The sequence below is a fragment of the Balaenoptera acutorostrata genome, chromosome 14 (assembly GCF_949987535.1).
Source record: "Balaenoptera acutorostrata chromosome 14, mBalAcu1.1, whole genome shotgun sequence".
Classification (NCBI taxonomy): Eukaryota; Metazoa; Chordata; class Mammalia; order Artiodactyla; family Balaenopteridae; genus Balaenoptera; species Balaenoptera acutorostrata.
In genome coordinates, this window is record NC_080077.1 from 51,756,910 (window position 1) to 51,779,260 (window position 22,351).

General features: G+C 41.2%; 1 protein-coding gene across 5 annotated transcripts in view; it reads right to left on the minus strand.

Annotated features, from left to right (window-relative positions):
- The window catches only part of ARMC2 (armadillo repeat containing 2), a 258,731-nt gene that overhangs the window by 47,122 nt on the left and 189,258 nt on the right, over window positions 1-22,351 (minus strand). For all 5 annotated transcript variants that reach the window (XM_007190659.2, XM_057528083.1, XM_007190660.2 and 2 more), the window contains 4 exons: window positions 19,417-19,515; window positions 15,069-15,244; window positions 9,030-9,132; window positions 7,131-7,354 (listed from right to left, as the gene is read on the minus strand). In XM_007190659.2, the coding sequence (XP_007190721.2) occupies window positions 7,131-7,354; window positions 9,030-9,132; window positions 15,069-15,244; window positions 19,417-19,515 (602 nt within the window). The remainder of the gene's footprint in view (window positions 1-7,130; window positions 7,355-9,029; window positions 9,133-15,068; window positions 15,245-19,416; window positions 19,516-22,351) is intronic.

The window sequence follows — 22,351 nt, forward strand, 5'->3', positions numbered from 1 at the left end:
AATGCTTTAAGAACTACAGAGTAATAACACTGATTTTCAGAATTACATGTTAAAGTTAGTAACATTTCTTTATTGCCACAACTAATATGTCTACAGGGAAGAGATGAGACTGAGCAGATATGACAGCAATTGAAAAGCAAATGGCTCTCCCCAGAAGCAGGTGGCATAGGAAGACTTACTTCCCACACCTGATGTTCCTTCCTTGTGAGGTGACATTTCTTAGCATAATCTCCTGGTCACTCTCCACCCCTCACTTCCTGCTTGGGGAGCACAGGTGTTCTCCTCTGCTCCTCCTGGGGCAGGCGCGGCCTGTGACTGGGTGGGCAAATCTGATTCAGGGGTTCAGGATTAGAAAGCACACCGACCTCAGCTATAAACTACATCCTTCAACTTTCTTCCCCACCTGCCTTAGTCTCTCTCTTATTTCTAATTCAAAGCCCAAGGCATTACATGTTTGGGATCTCTGACTCCCCCCAAATCTTCAGGTATGCCATCCGTGGAGAGTCAAAGTTGAACACGAGTTGCCTATAGGTAGCCCTTTCCCAGGAAAGGGAAGAGTAGGCTCTGACTGCCCACTCTCTCATGCCAGTTGGATGACTGAGTGGTCAGTTACACTACTGGGTATTCCTTTATAGGAAGGAAACCTCATAAGTAGAAATAGCTCCCCTTCCCACGAACAAATACATCATTAAAAAATGAGCAAGCCTAATAAGCAAACTGAAGACTGTGACAAAAAAAGAGATTCACCTAATCTCAAAAATAATATGCATATAAGTAAAATAGTTAATTGTATCGTACCCATATCAGTTTCCCCCTTTTAATAATGTCCTACAGTTATGTAAGATGTCATCATTGGGAGAAGCAGGGTGATTGGGTAAATAGGACCCCTCTACTATTTTTGCAACATCTTGTGAACCTATACTGAGTTCAAAATAAAAGATAAAAAGGAAAGCTACACACACAAAAAATACACAAAGATGAAATCCATCTTTAACTCTGTCATCTTAATTGTGGTGATTAATTTTTTCTTATCAGAAGTAACTGCTCTTTGAAGCTTCAAGTTTTGGTGATTCTGATCTCACTCTGTTTAATAAACTTCTGCTGAGTACCATCTACGTGCCATGTCCTGTTCTAGGTGCTTCAATAGATCATCTTGTTTAACTCTCCTGACTACCCTCTACCCCAGGCACGGCCAGTCACTGGGAGATGAGGAGGGCAAGGCTCACAGGATGTCAGAGCTGAACCGCCAGCTCAGGCCTGTGCTCCCGTCCCTAGTCCATGAGGCAGCACTGAGCCCTGTCCCCGCCGGGCACAAAGCCAGAGGGACCATCAGGGCTCCAGAAGACGACGGTACCACGTGCTGGGGACGCGGAATACACAGTACAGGAGCAAACTCGCATCAGCCAAAGCGGGGAGTTTACTCTAGGGCTTAGAAATTTAAAAAACAAAAACCCAACTATATCAAAACATATCATTTAAGATTTAAAGAGAGTGTGGACAGACCCCCTGCAACAGGACGCGACCCCACTTGCCCACTCAAATCGCCCCCCAACACAGTAGCGGAATTCCTCTTCCCCCGTGTGCTCGCCGTAGCACTTGCCAAAGCTGACCAATCCTTGCTCTTAAAATCTCTACCCTCTTCCACACTGTCCTTTCTGAATTTTCTGGTCACTTCTCTTGTCTCTCCCTATTCCACAAATCTGGCCATTTTATGGCATCTGTCCTCAGCCCTCCTCTAGGCGCACTCTCTCTCTCTACTCTCCCCTTGAGTAGTATCATTGTTTTTCTCGACTTCAGCGGTCAACTCCATGTAGATGACACTAAGTCTGCTTTTTTGGCTTTACTTTCTCTGCTAAGCATGGGTTCTTCTCTCCAGTTTCCTACCAGACAGTCCCACTTGGCTGTTCTGCTGGCACCTTAAAGTTTTACACGAGGGCGAGTTACATCATTTCCCTCCCTCCTCTCGCCAAATCAGTTCCCTTACATAACCCTCTAATTTCTGACAATAACATTATCATTTTCTGAGCTACCCAGGGTCAAATCTCTGTTTAATTCACTCTCCTTTTCCCCACACTCTAGAGCCAAAGTGGAGGAGAGGGACTGCCAAGGGGTGGGAGGACCGACCTTCCTGAGAAACTTCCGCTTAGAAAAAGGAAGAATTGGACAGTGGAGCTGTACTGAGCAAGAAGGGTGAAAGATTAGGACTTGACCCTCTGGGTGGCAGGTTTAGAGGTCAGAGAAGAGAAACCAGGTGTAAGACAAAGGAAAGAAACCATGTTATCTGAGGGGTGCCAGACAGTTCTAACTTCAAAAATGTTAAATCTAAAGCAGGGAAAGAATACATTTCTCTAAGAATTGAACTCAAAATCAAGTGGGTCAGGCTGTAAAGAAGAAAAGGCTGGAAATACAAAGGAATCCATAAAAATAGGAACATTAGTTTAAATCAACCTGGGTTTAATCGTTACGTTATATACCTACAAATTACCTAACTGTAAATGTGAGTACCTTGAGATTTTCTTCAATTACAGTAAAGCAGCTTTGTACATAGTGTCCTCAAGACACAAGAGGACAAATGAGACACCAGGGGAATTGGGGCTTGTTTGTGACTGTGACGCATACAAAGACTCTTCTCCAGTCCCCAGAAAGGCGGCACGATGGGAACCACAACAGACTTTCTGATAGAGGTGACTCCAGGGATTTTCCTCAGTTCCTGTGTTATCCCTTCCCAATTGTTGGCCCTTACAAGTCAGAAATGAACCCTAACACCTCCTGATAATCCACTGAGATTAATATTGACAAACCCCTATTTCATCTGTGTCACCTCCTTAGGTGATGCAATTTAATGCTGGAATCTAGGGGGCCTAGCCTTTTAGCTGGTCTGTATTTCTCTTTTTCCAGGTTTCAAGGAGCTCTCCCGAAAGCCTAACGTTCTGGAATTTAGCGATCATGCACAGATTAACCTTCTTTACGCTAATGATTTTGCAGACAAACTCCTGTCTCCAGTTTTGCCAGACTGGGAATATTAATACTTCCACTTAGTGGAAAGTGGTGCTGGTCCCTCTGAGCATCAATGATCATCCTCTCAACCTTCTCAAAATGCTATTAAGCATCTGACAGGTAGAACTGAACTCGTGGAAGTACCAGGGTTTTGTAAAAGAATAAGGCATCAGAATACTATTATCTGGACATGGGGATCATCAAAAAGTAGGCCCCTACTGGCAGCTCTCTTGCCCTCCACTGCCTTACTAACCACCTGGCACAGAGCACACCTGGCACAGAGCAGCCACTGCACAAACACTTGTGAAATCAACGTCTCTTGATGTCAGCGGTGCAGTGATAAACATACATGTATGTGTACACAAATACATATATGTAAGAAACAACGCAAAGGAAACTTTCAAAAATCTCAACACTTCAGTATTTTTTCCTCTAAGCATCACTGGCCCCTATGCTGTGGAGGAGCTTTTTTTTCTTTCGTGCCCATTCCTTGATCTCGATCCTTTAGCTCCATTATAATCAGTCTAAAATCTAATAACTGCAGCAACACCTCTTAATTGGGGCTGCAGTGTGTGAGATCTTAACCCTCCAATCCGTCCATACCACTGACACACTCTCCTCCTGTCACATTTCAGCTTTTCGGCCTTTATCAGTTTAATACCTTGCGCATGCCCACCTGTCTGCCACTCTGATCTCATCTCCTCCTCCCCTTGCACTGACCTCCAGCTGCTCTGTGTTACTCCAAGTCTGCACTCTGCAGCCTGGTATTCGAGGCCCATGACCGTAGCCTCTGAATCTCACCTCCCACGCCTCCCCCACGGAACTCTCTGCTCTGGACAGACCTACCTTTTCAGCAGCCCGCAAACACACCGTATCCCTTTTCCTCGGTGACAGTTTCCCAAATCCTACACAACCTGCAGGACCCAGCTTCAGACGCCTTCTACTCATTCAATGGCCTCCAACGGGGCTGCTTTAGGGAGACAGGACGACTATAGTACTGGGCCGGATGGTAGAATGCACAAAGTTTTACAGCAGTGAAAGTCATAAAGGAGAGGAAGTCCTGCCTTTATCTTTTTGCCTTGCCGTGTTCTCTCTGGCTTACAGACATTATTCTATTAGTACAGCCGCAAGTCATTTATTTATTTTTTCAATTGAACAAAGTTGCTTTTAAAAAATGCCTTGAGCTAGAGTTACCGGTTCTCAAGGCTGGTGTAATTGAACAATTCTGCCCATGGCCAGATCTGTTTGGGTGAATGTGCACATGAGCGAGCTGGTAAAAAGCCAGTCAGTGCGACACATTCGCAAGAGTAGAGATTTTCATCTGTTCTTATAGTGAAGTCAAGTTGCTTACATTTTTATCATTCGGATGATACAAAACAGTTTTTCTTTGTTTTAATTAAATACAAGGGAATGTCCAGTTCAGGGGATTCTGCAAATGAAATAGCCTAAAACAGTATCTCCCTTCCCCCAAATGTGTAAACATACACACACATAGTGACAGTGTACAGTTGACACAAATGGCTCCTGGTGACCACAGCAGGAGCACATTCTCAGGTGGAGGCAATAATGGGCCCCTTTCTCCTGCTGGACGGGGATGTGGGCTGCTGACTGTGCTCCTAAGAGAGGCCTCGGGCTGTGTAAGCCCCGCCCCCGCCAGATCCCAGGCAGGTTCAGAGGAAGGCTTTGGAGATGATGACAGTGCCCGGTGAGTGGTGGTGGGCAGCGAGGAGGGAGTTACTACAGTGCCCTTTCCCCCACACCCTAGAGGGACGCAAGGACGTCGGGACAAGAAAGGGGCATCTGACCCACTGAGTCAGTTTGCGTTTGAGGAGGCCAAAGCAAGGGAAGAGGGAAAGGAGAGGAGTGCAGGGAGAAGTGCACTGTACTTACTGGCATACCAGAGGTTCTAGCTCTGGATTTGATGTATTTTTGGTCACAATAATACTCAATTCTCCTTTATACCAACTAATTTAATTATATATTTTTATTCTATACAAATACATTTATATATTTGTTTATATTTTTAAATTTATAAATTATGTATAAATATATAAATGCATATACATATATCCAGTCAGCACTCCTATCTGTAGGTACCGCATCTGCAGATTCAACTAACCATGGACGGTGTACTGTATCCATGGATACAGAGGACCGAGTATGGGACCTGAGCATCTGTGGACTTTACTATCTGGGGCAGGTCCCCCATGGATGCTGAGGGACAACTATACATATATGAAAGAGCTTTTTAAAACAAGACAAGAATTCCAAAAGCTTTTACGTAAAAATTAAAAGCAGAGTATCTCAATGGAAGAATGGTTGAGAATTTGAGGTACATCTTCATCACAGAATATTATGCTGCCAATAAAAAGAATAAGTCTATAGAGTTTTTTTACTATGTATTGTTAAATGAGAAAAGAGAAGTGCACAGAATATTCCATTTTTGAAAACCTATGAGTGGGGTTTCCCTGGTGGCACAGTGGTTAAGAATCTGCCTGCCAATGCAGGTGACATGGGTTTGAGCCCTGGTCCGGGAAGATCCCACATGCTGCGGAGCAACTAAGCCCGTGCGCCACAACTACTGAAGCCCGCGTACCTAGACCACGTGATCCGCAACAAGAGAAACCACCTCAATGAGAAGCCCGCACACCACAGCGAAGAGTAGCCCCCGCTCACCACAACTAGAGAAAGCCCGCACACAGCAATGAAGACCCAATACAGCCAAAAATTAATAAATAAAAATAAATGTATTAAAAAAAAAAAAAAAAGAAAATCTATGAGTGTATTAAAAGGTGCTGAGCACATCTGTGTGAACAATATTGGCTAACAGGGAGAACCAGGAGGAGAAACAAGGAGGAAAAGAGGGTGATGGAAAACAAGCAAAAACAACTATTAGAAAGAGGAAGTTCATGATAAAAAGCAAGAATTATATAAAATTATACATATGTAAGTATATATAATATATATGCATGTAAAAGGCATGGAAGAATGGTTACTAAAATGTTGGAGGTGGATTATCTAAGGGTGAAAATAATTCAGGTGATTTTTACACTCTTCCTCATACTATTTTTTTTTTTTTGCATTTTAACAAGAAACATAATAATTATATAACCCAAATAACTATGTGCATTGAGGGAAAATTTTGAATAACTCCATAACACTGTCAGCATGAAAATAATGTTTCTTAAGCCTCCCTAGCCAAAAGATGGCACATTCGGTAGAATTCTGAATCACTCATAACTAAACGAGGTTTTCAGAGTCTTTTTCGAAATGCAGACAGACCACAAAGTCCAAAATTAATAATTATCATATACACTTTAAGCATCTTTAAGGCAGGGCCTAAATCTAATTTGTAACACACTTTCCCCAAGGCTTCGAGCACGCAGTCCTTGATCAAGCCCCATTAAATGACAAGCACATTTCAAATCTCATCAATTATTACACCAAAGATGCTATTATCTGATATACAAATGCTATTAAAGAGTAAAATCTCTTCTAAAGTAGAATACGAGAACTGAAGCAGCTCCAATGAAAATAATTCAACTATGAAATTTAATCTGCCACAAAAGAAGTAATGAAACTCTAACACATAACACATTTTTTCTTCCTGCCCTGGTCATACTAAATGTATCTGGTTTTGCTACCACTGTCTACACACGCCCTCAACAACTGTCCCCTCCGTGCCATTAAATTCTGTTTTCTTTATTGTAGATACAATATTTATGATATATGCTACCAAAAATCATGAACAATCTCCAGGCTAGACCTGTCTTAAACTCTGAAAGTTAACACTCTGCCTATTAAAATTCTGATTATAACATGCAATTGTTTTGAAGAGGTGCTAATTTTTCATTCTTCCAGGCCTGCTTTCTCCGCAGGGTAGTGGAAATAGATGTCTACATGCTGGAGACCTGCTCCGTGAAAAGCCATGGAATAGCCTTTCCAGAGGAAATGGGCACACACGGGGCAGAGGTGTGGCTAGGGCTGCCACCCTGATCCCCGAGGCCGGGTAGCCTCACCTGGCTACAGATAACAGCCCACCTGTTTCCTGTTACACCCACTGGCAGGTAAGTGGTATTAGACAACATGAAGACTAACTTTACACGTCTAACTCTTTCAAGCAAAATACTTACTTGGACTAACAAGTGGCCTGAATTAGGCAAACATGTGTCAGATTTCTTGGTGTTCTCATTTATTTGCGTCATCAAATTCATCAATATTTCAACAGCACCTTTGCCAATCATTTCATGAAGAAATCCTGGATTTCCAGAAATGAATTTGATCACCCCCATGCAGTATAAGAAAGCTTCGGTGTTAGCTTGCAGCTCTTCACTTCTCAGGACCTCCAATAATGATTCTGTCAAAAAGATGAATTATTACAAATGGATGAGTAGAACAGCTGGAAAGAGAGATATTAAAGCACTTGTATGTGAACATCAAATACGATTTGTAAAATGTTAGCCAGAACCTACATTCAAATGCTTGTGAAGAGTTACTCACATGGCATAAAGAGGAAAGCTTACTTTTAGCTAAGACAAATCTCTGTAACAGTAATGACAGCAAAAAGATGGGATTACTATATGTAAATAAGAAAGTGTTCTTTTAACTGAGTGCCATTCCTTGCCTCTTATTAATATTTGCCAAACTTCGCAGTGGTTGAGAATCTGCCTGCCAATGCAGGGGACACGGGTTCGAGCCCTGGTCTGGGAAGATCCCACATGCTGCGGAGTGACTAGGCCCGTGAGCCACAATTACTGAGCCTGTGCATCTGGAGCCTGTGCTCCGCAACAAGAGAGGCCGCGATAATGAGAGGCCCGTGCACCGCAATGAAGAGTGGCCCCCGCTTGCCGCAACTAGAGAAAGCCCTCGCACAGAAACAAAGACCCAACACAGCCATAAATAAATAAATAAATAAATAAATAAATAAAATTTAAAAAAATATATATATTTGCCAAACTTTATTTTTGGTTACAAACAGTTTGAGTTATTATAGAATAACTAATAAAGCAATTTAAGAGTTAAATTTCAACAAACCTTTAAGAATATACTGGTTGCTGTATGAATGGAAAGTTAATCAAGATAGGAACTTCTAAAAGTATCTCAACAGTAGAAAGGGGTGCTTCGAATATAGCATCCACCCTTTCCCAAGACAACTTAAAGAACATCCATCCAAATAACATACAAGTACTAGGTTTTAGGATTAATCTAGGCAGCCCTGATAAAGTTAAACATGCCTATCTCACATTAATTTTTATTAATGTCAATGTGATCATCTGTCAGAACCTTTCTTTGTTTTTAGTCTGTTACTCTCAATGAGCTGATTCAGTGTTAGAAATATCTTTCAGTACTGGCTTTGTCCCTGTCTGCTGGGATTAAAAAAAAAAAAAAAAAAAAGAAGAAGACCATTTATCCTATGTTGCAAAAAGAGGACTTAAAGTCTTTTCCATGTTGCTGCCTTCCCTTAGATCAACAATACTAATTCATAAAAGATTTCTGCTTAGGTAACTATTTAAGCATCTTAATTATTTAAGGGTATATAAAGAATTACATATTATTAGCTAGATAATTAGAATGTATTACAATTTCTCTACCTACATATTTGAAACACATTTGACACACTGTGATGTCAATTTTATACAACAGTTATAGATGTTTTCCCAGTTTTAATCATTCCTACTATATCAAAAGATCAAACATTTCAATTATGTCAAACACTATTAAATGTATTTTTTCTAGTAGTAAAACCAAGACCAGGAAATGAATTTTTAAATAGGAACCACTTTATAAATTATATATTATTACTACAGGCATTAAAATAAAAAATAGCAGGCTATCCTCCTAGGTTCCAAAGGATACATTAAATGAAACATGGAAAACATAGAGGACAGAGAAAAAACAGGCATCACCTAACTTCTGCATATTATGAGAAAATAAAATATTCCAGCTATCATTAATTATAACTTTGCTCTCCAAACTTTTCATTCATACTCAAGTACAACATTTGCTGAATGGTAGTGCTGAATAATACTCACCCAGAATGCCATCATTTTGAATCAGAGAATCATTCTTCTCACTCCTGCTAATTTTAAATATAAGCTTGCAGACACTAAGAAGATTCTTTCCACTCACTTTAAGCTGCAGAGAAAGAAATCACATTTCCACTGCAGGGAAATAAAGATATGCCATAATTTTTAAACATAAACATCTAAGTTAAAAAGTGCAGCAAGAGAATTTTTAAAACATAAATAAAAGTTCTAAGGAAATCAACTTTCAAAAGTTTTGGCCACATATTTGCCAACTATGGTATCTAATTAACTCACTTATAGTAAATACAATATAAGTGATATTTAGAGTAAGCACATTTTAATGATAAGCCTTTATTTCTTACTTCATAAAGTCTCATGCTTATATGTGAAATTATTACTTTTTAAAGAATATATGAGGAAAAGGGGGGGCTGATGTTGATAAATTTAATTAAATGGAGTAATTGCTTTCCACAAAAGTAAAGGAAGATGGATACTAAAATTTCAGATTAAACTAACCTAGAAAAGAATACATCATAGAGGTGAAGGAAAGAAAAGAAAGGGGAAAAGTACAATTACATTTATCATTTGTATAAAATAAAATGAAGAAGTAATATCCTTTGATTAGATAATACATATGTATTTATTACAGTATTTAAGCCTATTTCTGGAATGCTTTGAGAAAATCACAAGTAACGTTCAAAGGTTAAAATTACCTTCTAATCACAGAAAAATATTCAAGTAAATTAAGCAATAAGGAAGTATACTGTTTAAAAAAAAAACACAGTATAGGAGGTCTGAATCAAATGGTATAAATTAGCTGCATATTTATGTAAATTAGTAAAAATTAAAATAAAAAATCCTAAATGCCCAACATTTGCGAATAGTTTAATAAATTGTGGAACATCAACCCTATTCATATTAAGCAGTCACAAAAGTATAACAGTGAACACCATGCATAAAAAGACATAACCTACTGTAAGATAGAAATACTATGTGCCCTCATTGCAAGAGTGTAGAATATATTTGTAGGAATGAGGTCATCCGAACAAATAAATATATCTGTGTGAAAAGGATGGCATATAGGTCATTATTTTATCATTAAAACGTATCCTTAAAAAAACAGGGTCTTCCCTGGTGGCACAGTGGTTAAGAATAAGCCTGCCAATGCAGGGGACACAGGTTCGAGCCCTGCTCTGGGAAGATCCCACATGCTGCGGAGCAACTAAGCCCGTGCATCATAACTACTGAGCCTGCACTCTAGAGCCACAACTACTGAGCCCACGTGCCTAGAGCCCGTGCTCCACAACAAGAGAAGCCACCACAATGAGAAGCCCGCACACCGCAACGAAGAGTAGCCCCTGCTCGCCGCAAGTAGGGAAAGCCCACGCACAGCAATGAAGACCCAACGCAGCTAAAAATAATTAATCTAAAAAAAAGAAAACATTCCTTTAGAAAAATCGTATCCTTAAAATTATCTTCAATACTGTTTACTTATTTTTAAAATTTTATTTATTTATTTATTTATTTAGGGCTGTGTTGGGTCTTCATTGCTGCGTGCGGGATTCCTCTAGTTGCAGTGAACGGGGGCTACCCTTCATTGCGGTGTGCGGGCTTCTCATTGCAGTGGCTTCTCTTGTAGCAGAGCATGGGCTCTAGGCATGTGGGCTTCAGTAGTTGTGGCACGCGGGCTTCAGTAGTTGTGGCTCGTGGGCTCTAGAGCACAGGCTCAGTAGTTGTGGTGCACGGGCTTAGTTGCTCCGCGGCATGTGGGATCTTCCCAGACCAGGGCTCAAACCCATGTTCCCTGCATTGGCAGGCAGATTCCCAACCACTGTGCCACCAGGGAAGCCCTCAATATTGTTTATTAATGAGTTTTCAGCTAGTAAAAAAAAAAAAAAGATAATGGAATTTGTCAGACATATTTTTAAGATTCATTCTATGTTTGATCCACAAATATTACTGAGCTCCTATTGTGTACCAGGCACTGTGCTGTTTGCCGCAGGAAATACCAAGGTGAACATGGTCAGCCCTGAGCTGGAGAGAAAGGGGGAGGTGAGTATTATTCGTGGAGCAGCTTCTGTCTGCCCCTCTGCTCTAGCGCTTTTCATGACATCTCAGAGCAAACCCTGCAAATTAGCTGTAGTCATTCCCATTTTGCAACTGAAGAGTCTGCTCCTCAGACAGGCCACGTCATCTCATCTCAGCATCACCTGGGTGTGTATTAGAAATGCAGAATCTCAGGCCCCACCAACCGTATTGAACCAGAATCTGCATTTTACAACTTTGTCAGGGGATCGTGTGTACATTCAAGTCTGAGAAGCTCTGTTATGGAAGGCTCAGAAACTGTCACACGTGGCAGAATGGAAATTCTTTCTGTTCTCAGGATGAAAAAAGGAAATGGAAACTTAAAAAAATTTTTTTAATGTTTAGGTATTTTTAAAGTGTTTAAAAACCTAGGGAAAAAAAGCTGACTAGAGAGAAAAAAAATCTGTATCAATGGAAATATATATTGCCCTTTATATTTGGGAATATATTTTAACCTGTTGGCAATCTTCCACTACATTACGAGCCTTTGAGGTCAAAACCATGGTTTGTTACTCTTCTATATGTGGAACGTAGCATCTGCTATGTACTTAGTGAAACTTGTTGAATAAATGAATGAATACAACTAACCTCACTCCCCACTCCAAGTCTTATATTTTTAGTGAAAAGTGGGAAAGGAAAAAAAAAAAAAAAAGGACACCTGGTATCAGAGTTTTCATTAAAAAAACCCCGGGGCTTCCCTGGTGGCGCAGTGGTTGAGAATCTGCCTGCTAATGCAGGGGACACGGGTTCGAGCCCTGGTCTGGGAAGATCCCACATGCCACGGAGCAGCTGGGCCCATGAGCCACAATTGCTGAGCCTGCGCGTCTGGAGCCTGTGCCCCGCGACGGGAGGGGCCGCGATAGAGAAAGGCCCGCGCACCGCGATGAAGAGCGGTCCCCGCACCGCGATGAAGAGCGGTCCCCGCACCGCGATGAAGAGTGGCCCCCGCTTGCCGCAACTGGAGAAAGCCCTCGCACGAACCAAAGACCCAACACAGCCAAAAATAAATAAATAAATAAATAAATAAGAAAAATCCTTTAAAAAAAAAAAAAAAAAACCCCAACAAACCCCACCATTTCCAGGCCTACTATAAGGTCAGTTCACATTCAAAGCAAATTCCTATACCTTCTCTTTTGGTAACTGTAAAATTATGACTTTGAGACAAAAAAGACAATAAAACATTAAATTATATGCAAGGAATACAGACTACCCTATATAAAACAGCACTTCCCCCAACACAGGCCATTCCCTTTACTCTGCTTTATTTTTTTCCCACAGTGCTCATCAGCCCCTTTAGCACTTTGTTTACTCTCTGTCTCTCCTGCTACATGGCCAGCCTGCAGGGCAGGGGTTATTTTATTCACTTTCATTCCCTGGCACAAAGTAGGTTCTTGCAGTGGGGTAGTTCACCTTTACGTTAAACATAGGAGTTTATTTTATTTAAAGCAAATTTGGAAAATTAAAGAAAAGGGAAGTTTAAAAATCACTCATAACACTGCCACTATATATAGTCACTGTTGACATACTGGTATTTCTGTTCTGTTTTTCCCCCTGTATAGGATGTTAGATTGTCTTCTCTTCCTGAATGTAGTTGCTTTCACACTGTATATATGTTTGTACTCTAAAAAAATCTTAAAATAGGCAGATATATTTTTGTAAGATTTTTTTGATACAAAGGTTAAGATGAAAATGGCTATCTGGCAAACCCCACTTAACCAAAGAATGCAAGAAATCAGAACTAACATTATACTCACTGGATTTTTTTTTTAACTATAAATAATTTTAAATGTCTGAATTCTAATATTAAACTGGTAGATAAAATATTAGCAGAAGTTATTTAAAAAAATTTTAGTCCTATTATCTTCAGTTCTTTGTCAAATTTTTTTTTTCTTCAACAGCTTTTTATGATGTCCTTTTTTTTTTTTTTTTTAAATTTTTTTTTTTAATTTTTATTTATTTATTTATTTTTAATTTATGGCTATGTTGGGTCTTCGTTTCTGTGCGAGGGCTTTCACTAGTTGTGGCAAGTGGGGGCCACTCTTCATCGCTGTGCGCGGGCCTCTCTCGCGCGCGGCCTCTCCCGTTGCGGAGCACAGGCTCCAGACGCGCAGGCTCAGCAATTGTGGCTCACGGGCCCAGCCGCTCCGCAGCATGTGGGATCCTCCCAGACCAGGGCTCGAACCCGTGTTCCCTGCATTAGCAGGCAGATTCTCAACCACTGCGCCACCAGGGAAGCCCCTTTATGATGTCCTTTAAAAAAAATTTATATAGAAACCCATTACCAAGGTCTAAGGGAAGCAATGTCTTGCCTGGAGCATTATAGAAGATTCATGTGGCAGATGGGAAGTTGGACTTGTTGGTCGATCCTGACCGCCATCTACAGTCAATCAAAAAGGACAGCCCACCCACCTCTGCACTCTGGACTGTAGCCTAGCGGTCTTGCCCGATTCAGCCAGGCGGTCAGTGTCACGGAGAGGGCTTTATCTAAACATATCTTTCGTTCAGAATGTGTTCACTGCCTGGCAGATCACAGTCTTCTGCCCTGAAATACTTACATTGTGCCATGTATATAATTAATTTGAATGGTACCTTTAATAACCAAGATGATATTGTCTCTGCAGAGCATTAACAAATTCATGGCATTTTCCTTCTTCCTTTCTCTCTCTCTTCTATTTATTTACTTACTTGGTACAGAGCACAATGTCTAGGATGAAAAACAAGGGCAGTCCCTGGGCAGCTGGTTGCTTGGGTCCAGCCCAGGGCAGCTACACCAGCAGAGCCCTCCAGCCTCACACTGGGGTCTCCTGGGCCAGGAGGTGCCCCAAATCCAGGGCTGGAGAAGGAACTGGGCAAGCGTGCAGTTATCTTTTCATCTCTACTTATAACTTCTGACTTTAAATCCTCCCTGTGGTTTACGTTCTTTCTGTTTCATTAAAACTGATCCATTTTCATCAATGAGAGGGGATTAAACTACTACTGAAATCATTATTTCAAGTAAATGTTGCTTTCTGCATCACGTATCATATCATAGTTTTTACAAAGAGGGTGAATAGTTTAGGGTGGCAGCTAAATAAGAACGTACTTCTCCAAAAAACTGCATAGAATATGTAGTCAGAATATTGTGCTTCATGAAATACTTCAAAGTAAGAAATAGTGGGCACCCTTACTAAACTATTAGTAAGTATGCCAACACTTACCTTCACTGTGTACTTTAAGATTTTAAATTATATGAATTATGGGTGTTAATAGCTTTTACTTTTATGAAACCAGGTAAACAAAGCTTCATTCATTTGTTTTAGCGGCTCTCTTAGAATGGTCTATAATAATTGTGTCTTATCTTTTGGTTCCAACTGTTTATGGCTGTGACAACAAAGGGCTGCACTCAAACAATGATATCATTTTGTTTGAGACAGAGCTTCTACAGACTTTTATTAAAGGTGTCTGGCCTTTTCTTCTAACACCTCACAGGAGCCTTCTATGACCACCTTCCCATGACCACTAAGCAGCTGGTTCTGTTTCACGTGGCCTCATAAAGCACCTGGCCACTATGACCACAGCCCAAGTTACCTGAAGTTATTTATTAAGTCACGTGATAGAACCAAGCACCCAGCAGAAACCGTAGGGCAGAAACCACAGTCTGCTCTCCGATACTGATCTCCAGTCAGGTTACCTGAGTGACTGTTCTGAATGTGTTTGCCTGTTGTCACTTTTTTTTTTAAAACCTTGCCACAGTCCGTGTGTAAGGGTTTATTTGAACATTTTATCTGTACTCAGCCTTAGTTCCTTAGATGGTACTTTCTGGTCAAAATTCTGGGATGTCAGTTTACCACCTTAATTTTTTTTCAAGATTCTAAACGAACACACTGCATTTCTAATCTTCTTTGTAACATTTACAAATAAAGCATTAAACAGAACTTTTATGTGCTATAGTCTACGAGACCAGAGGAAAGAAAAACTTACTGCTAGAATAATTTTTGCAAGTTTAAGGCTCAGCAAGTCTGAGCCAACATCAACTAGTTTATATAGGGTCTTCAGGAGAATACTTCTTCTCTTAAATTTACTTCCAAGCATGTTTCCTTCCTCTAAAGCGTGATGAAGTTGTGTGCAAGCAGCGCAAACCGTTTCAATGTTTTCTTCTGTCAGGGCAAAGAGAGCAAAGCAGAACTTACTCATTGAGGTCAAGTTTACAAGTGTGTCAAACACAGATGGTGTAAGTAAAACCCCAAAATTATTTCCCCAGACATCTTCAAATTCTTGAACTATGTTTCTTTATTTTCCGTTTCTTATCATTTCCAACTACCTGATTTTTTTTTTCCATTTTGTTTCTCCATCTCCTACCATGTTGACTTCTTTACTAATCAGTTAGCTTATCTAAAACACACAGTCTTTCAAAGAGTGTATTGAGAAGTGGAACTGCATTATCTCAGCTGCTCTCCTTTATTCCTGATGAGCCACCCACCAATGCTCTGCTCAGGGCCCCAGAAGCATTCCACTCACATCTCTGCCGTCGACCCTCTGCCACACAGTTCCAAGGGCCCAGAATGTTCTCCTTACCCTCGCCCCTACTGATTTTGGTCCTTCAAGGCTCTGTTTACTTTCTGGCTCCTCTAGAAAAGGTGTACCATGCAACATTCAACAAATACTGTTATTTTTCACATATATATGCATGTTGTGTTACATGCCCAATGCCCTCAAATAGATGTCATGCTAAGTGAGTAGGAACCATGTCTGACACATCTTTGTACCGATAGTGCATGGTGCAGTGAAAATACTGTACTGACAGCCTATAACATAGTTTAATGCAGATTCATTTTCTAATATGTCTATTGATAAAAATGATGATCAACATTTTCCTCTGAGAATAATGTTCATTATCTGAGAAAGGAAGGTGCAAGTGGAACAAAATCTCAAAATGTCACCACATCCACCATTATTTGGAGGTGGGTATTAGCAAAGAGGATAATAAAAGGAAGACTTTAGTTAGGAAACAGGGGAGACCTAGACCACTTCATTTTATAATTAGAATTCTGAGGAAAGCAATTTTTGAAAGTGGTAGCCCTATCAACAGGCATACAAGGAAGAAAAGTAGCACACAAAATAGAACATGAGGGGAATATAAGGATCCAAAGTATAAGGCATTCAGTTGAAAAATATTATCTCTGATAGATTCCGTCACAAAATGTAAAAGTAGGAAACCAATCTTAAATAAATACCATAATGTGCTCTTGAAAGCCCGCATAGAGGAAGTGTGCGCCTGCAGAAGGAAATGACTCAGGCCATTTTTAGCTCTTTTCAACAATAACATCTAAGAAAAAATTTTTAAACCTCAATAGCTAAGTAACCTTCCATGCCTCTCAGTTATGCACTTAAATAAATGAATTGATGGGAAATGACTTAGACTAACTTTAAATAAAGGGAAAAACCTGAGCTCTACTGTAAGAAATAGTTTTGTTTTGTTGTTTTATTCTTCTGTTACTGGCAGTTTCTTCACAAACCCCAAGTCCAGGCTGAGGGCTACTCTGTGGCAGTGGGTAGACTTCAAGGTATTTTTCTAATACTTCCCTCCACAAACTCTTCAGCCTGGTGGGTTCTACTTAAGAGTAGCTGTTTTAGCTTAAAAGAAATTAAAAAGGAAGGCTCCCGGGTCAAATTTTAAACTACTGATCAAATTACCTCTTTCTACCAGTTGGTCTGTTATAACTGCCATGTAGTCTCAAAAGACAGCTTGAATCTAAGAGCTATCAAGATTCTCAACGGGCTAAAGCTAGTGGGTGAAAGTTTGATGAGTAACAGAAAGCAAGGTAGACTCAAAGTAACTTCTCCCCATAAGATACCTATTAATTAGAAAGGGAAAAACAGTGATTTTACAGTGGAAAAACCTGGCAGACACCACCTTCCCCAAGTGATCAAAATCCACATCACCAGTAAAGGACCAAATCATCATCACGTGCCTCCTGATAGGATACACTGGGAAGGACACAGCACCACTCATGCTGCACACTGCCCCAAACACCTAATAAGCATCTGATCGTGAGAAAAAACCAGACAAACCCAATTTGTGGGGCAGTCTATAAAATAATTGGCCTGTTCTCCTTAAATACATCAAGATCATGAAAGAGACATGACAAACAACTGTATTTTCTTTCTATAAAGGAAATCATTAGGATAACTGGCAAAATCTGAATAAGGTTTGTAATTTCCAGATACGTAACAGAATGCCCTTGTTTCTAAAAATACATGCCAGAGTACTTAGGGATATGGGGTATCATGATGGCAACCTGTTCTCAAATGGTTCAAAAAAGGGAAAAAAACAATGTGTGCATGTGTTGGGGGGGGGTGTGTACAGAAAAAGAGAGCAAGAGGGAGAGAGGGAGGCAGGGAGAGAGAGAATGATAAAGCTTATGTGGTAAAATGTTAATATTTTGGGAATCTGGGGGAAGAGCATACAGGATTTCTTTGTACTATTCTTGCAACTTTTTTAAAAGTCTGAAATTATGTCAAAATAAAAAGTAAAAGAAAGAAAGAAAGAAGGGAGGGAGGGAGGGAGGGAGGGAAGAAGGGAGGGAGGAAGGAAAGATTTCAAAGGGTCAAGTACCCTAGTCCTACCACCACTTGCTGTTCTTAAAGTTGTCTATGGAAGAGATGTCATCCTTCAGCATTTAATAATCCCCCAAGAAGGGAGATTCATCCACATTTCAAATCCCAAACTCCTGCTAAGTTTTCTCTGTTAGTGCCTGTGGTGACAGAGCCCTCAGAACCCTCTTAAAATCCTTCAAGCTGAAGACTTTCTCCAAGACAGGCCTTTGTGCTGCCCCTATCCTCCCCACTGTGCTCCTCCTGGTATGTTTTCTTCTTTAACCTTTGCCCAGATTGATTGCTCTTCCCATTAGTTTTTAGGCACATCTCCCAAAATAAAGGGCCCAATGTTAACCAGGCTATCATGAGGGTGAAAATGATTGACCCTAGAGGGGACAAAGTCATCATGGTCTTATTCTCAGGGTTTTGAGCTGCAGTGGACTTTGGTGAGGTTCTAGCCTCAGCTATGCCTCACCTGGCAGGTGAGAGCACCTCTGCGCACAGAGATCAGGTGATTCCCAGCCATCTGCTTCGTTAGCAGCACCAGGACCAGAAACCCCATCCAGGGCTCCCACATTAACCAGAAACACTGCCAAGCACCATCCGAGAGCCCAGGAGGGGTGAGGTCATTTGAACCTTTAAGGAAGTAGGTCTTTTGCACAACTTCCCTGGTTGGTTGGTGGGAAGGACTCATTTACCCTGCTTCTCCTAGGGCTTCTTCCGGCGGCTACCATGCTGGTTCGCTCATCCAAGGAGCACTCATTCCACAGTTGTTAGTGAGGGCCTCATGTGTGCTGTGGGCCAGGCACTGGGCTTGGCCCTGGGGCCAGGACTGCAGCTCCAGAGGAGCCCATTTCAACTTCAGAAGTGGAATCCCTGAGGAGCAGCAAGGGGGCAGAAGGTGGGATGGGGGGGTGGGCATTCCATAGGTCAAGCTTTTCATAGGTCACCTTGGCAGAGACCCATGGGTTGTGAGCCTTCCTTGCTGGGGCATTCCAGAGTGTAAGGGTTGGGCATATCCCAGGCCACTTCCTGTTCTGAGTGGCCTCCCTGACACGCATTCTCAACCTTAGGAAAGAGGACATACAGTCCTCCCTCAGGATCCACAGGGGATTGGTTCTAGGACCCCTGCATATACCAGAATCCGTGGATGCTCAAGTCCCTTGTATAAAATGACATAGTGTAGTCGGCCCTCTGTATCCGCGGGTTCTGCATCCTCGAATTCAAACAACCATGGATCAAAATTCCATTTGCAGTTGGTTGAATCTGTGCGTGTGGAACCTGCAGCCATGGAGGGCCGACTGTATACGTTTGGATCTAGAAAACCACAGGCACACCTGCCAAGGATGCCAGTCTATGAGACTTCGTCAAAGTTTCAGAGGCCTGAAATCTGTTTTAATTTTTCACCGTTTTTCATGAACTGCCACTCAGGAGTGTTCAAACTGGCATTTCCTTGGGAAGAGGAGGTGATAATTTATATTCCAAAGGGAATTTCAGAAGTAGGTTCTTTTGCTGCATTTAAAGTATAATTTTACTCACTGAAAATTAAGTTTACATGTATTGATAATATCTAATACATACACTACTGGGTAAATAAAATAGATGGCTTCATTTGTTTTTGAACATGTTCACAGAAATGATAGTCAAAGTGTGCTGAAAATATCAGGGCAATGAGGAACATATAAATAAGTGCAGATATTTTTAATTTAAAACAACTTTTTTTTTTTTTTACCTTTTTCTAATTCACGCAAAATCGGTACGATCCTTGTATTCCAAAAGACTTCACCTACTTCTAATTCTGTATCCTTTTCTTGCAAGTCGAGTTTTGAGTCTGTAATAGAAACCCAGAAGAGGAGAAAGAGCCATGAAAAAGGAGTTATAACTGGAGCACCGCCATGAGACTTTGTTATCCATCCCTATAATTAACAAACTCTAGAATTACATTACGCTTTGCCCCCCAAGCCCAACTAATTCTAATTAGAACTACATTTCTTCTAATCAACTCATCCCAAATTAAACTCAGATAAGATAATGTAAAGAAATCAGAACTTTAAACTCTGGGACACTGCATAAAGTCTTCAGCTTTGTAAATGTTGAAATTATTGTCAGTGAGGCAAAGAGATTGGAGTTGTTTTTGTTTGTTTGTTTTTTTACTTAAACATATCCCTCTGTAATATAAAATAAACAGAAAACTATCGATATGAAAAGAATAAGGATTTTGAAAATGTTTAATGAAAAATTTTCTGAAAGGGAGGCTTGCAGGGACTATTTTTTCTATAGAAGATAAAATGTTCACATTATCGTGAGGCCAGTGCTGTTCACGCCCGTGGCTTTGTGTGGGGCAGTGGGAAGCCCGAGCTCTGGGTGCTGGCAGATCTCAGTTCAAATCCCAACTCCATTACTGATGCACTGGGTGACAGGGGTCTGGTTTCTTATCCTTTCTGAGCCTCATCAGCAAAACAGAGATTAAAATATTTGCCTTCGGGGTTATGAGAATTCAAAGACAGGATATAGGCAAAGCTCTGAGCCCAGTGCCTAGCGTCTAGTGACACTCAATCAATATGGATTTCACCTCCCTGATTAGAAAACCAACAAACAGATCATCACTGTCTGAAGCGTATCGGGCTGTATGATGTCACCAGATCACCGAGAAGAGATGCTGCCTGACGACGCAGGCTGTGGAAGAGTAATAGCTCCCACAGCTCGTGTACTTTAGATCCAGCAGGCCTGTATTTAATTTTTGTCACACTATGAGGAGGTCCCCAAACTGTCACTATTTTCCAGATGAAGAAAGTGGGGCTCAGGGTTATTAAGTTACCTGCCCAAGGTCATAGAGCTAAATAGCCCTTGCACTTGACCTCTTCAGGGCCATTCTGCCCTGAAGCAAACTGGAAAACTAGAAGGTAACTTCGGGGAGAAATGTAAATCACATTAGAAACTGCAAATCATGATTACATTTCACGCAGGCAAGATCTCCAGGTCTAAAACACTGACAGTCTAGCCGGAGGGGGCACCGCTGTGCCGGGCACTCAGAAGCAGTGCTACAGACAAAATCCTCAGCCGTCCTTCTCTGAAGGCCACCCCCTAAGGCCCTCACCTGGCACCCAACCTATACTGGTTCAGGGAGTCCGTGCCTGCTTAGAGCGGACCTGGTACCAATTAAGTGCCCCTGCAGTGGGTTGCCTGGACCCTAAAAATGTCACATGGAGAGTTAGAAATCATAGGGCCAATCAGAGGGTTCTGCAGAGAGAGACAGAGTAGTGAAAGGATGTGTGGCCTGTATATTTTTAGAGTGTCTTAACTCAAAACCAAGACAAGCTGACCAGGGAAGCCTGTTAAGAACACTGGTTCTAGAGTCACTGTCTGGGTTTGAGTCCTAGCTCTGTCACCTACTAGCTGACTTTGGGCAAGTTGCTTCACTTTCCCTCTGTAAAATGGGGTAACAATGAGCATCTCCAAGTATTGGTATTACGGGTTATTAACTTCTTTTATGTGCTCCTGTATCTTCCAAAACCTCTCATGTACTTGTATTACTCTTGAGAAAAAAATACACAACACATATTAAATTTTCCCAGCAGTGGTGATGTCACCCAGGAGAACCTGGACAGCTCTCCCGCCCAGTGTACAGGCCTTTCCCTGACACTCCGTGCTGGAAACGGCCACCCCCAGCTGCCATGAGTCCAGGCTTGCTTTTATCAAACCTTCCTAATATCAAGAGGGGCCGATGCACACTGGGCATGAAGAGCATTTGAGCAGCAGAAGCAGATAGAAAGGATGTCAACAAAGCTGTTATTAAACAATGTAGGTGCTGTCGATGGTTTTAATAGCAAGGTTGCACAGAATCTGCCCAACCCAAAAGGAAGAATTCACCAAAACACATAGTTGAATTGTCTTTAGGACAAAACCAGTCCATATCAGTTCACAATCCCTTAGCCAAAACCTTTGGGACCAGACGTGGTTGGGTATTCAGAAAATTTTGAATTTGAGTAAAGGCAATATGGTGCCCATACTGCATGACATACCACCACCAGTGGGCTCCCCTGAGGCAGCACCCTGCAGCGAAACATGTGAATACTCACACTGAAGAAACAAAGGCTATAACTGACTTCCCATCAGTGCAGGTCAAGCATTGCCACTAAATGAGTTTGTGCAGTATTTCAGCTTTCAGGGCTTTTGGGGTTTCAGAATTGCAGGAAAAGGATTGCAGACCACCATCTCCATCTTTTGGATTATTACTTTTATGAATCTTCCCTAACATTGATAAATTATGGTTATGGATCCTAAAAGTAAACATGACTATTCAAGCAATATGAAAAAGCCATAGTGGCTCATATTCCCAGGTATCAGACATAATCAAAGTCCAAAGTATGCGAATAAATTCAACATATATCAAGGCAAGGGGAAAGCCAGGAGATAATAAGCCAGGCAAAAAATATAATAGACAGCTATTTATGACACACTTAAATCTATTAGAAATACAGACTTCAAGTCCAATCAGTTTAGATCAGCCTTTTCACCTTCTCTGCGACACGCTCTTTAGCAGGACCGCTCTATGAGAAACCACGATTATCAAACCGTTTGTCAGGACAAACAAGACTGATAACACGTTCACCCCAGGAAGAGCTGAATTACAGGGGTGAGTCAGAAATCACAGAGCAGTTTATTTA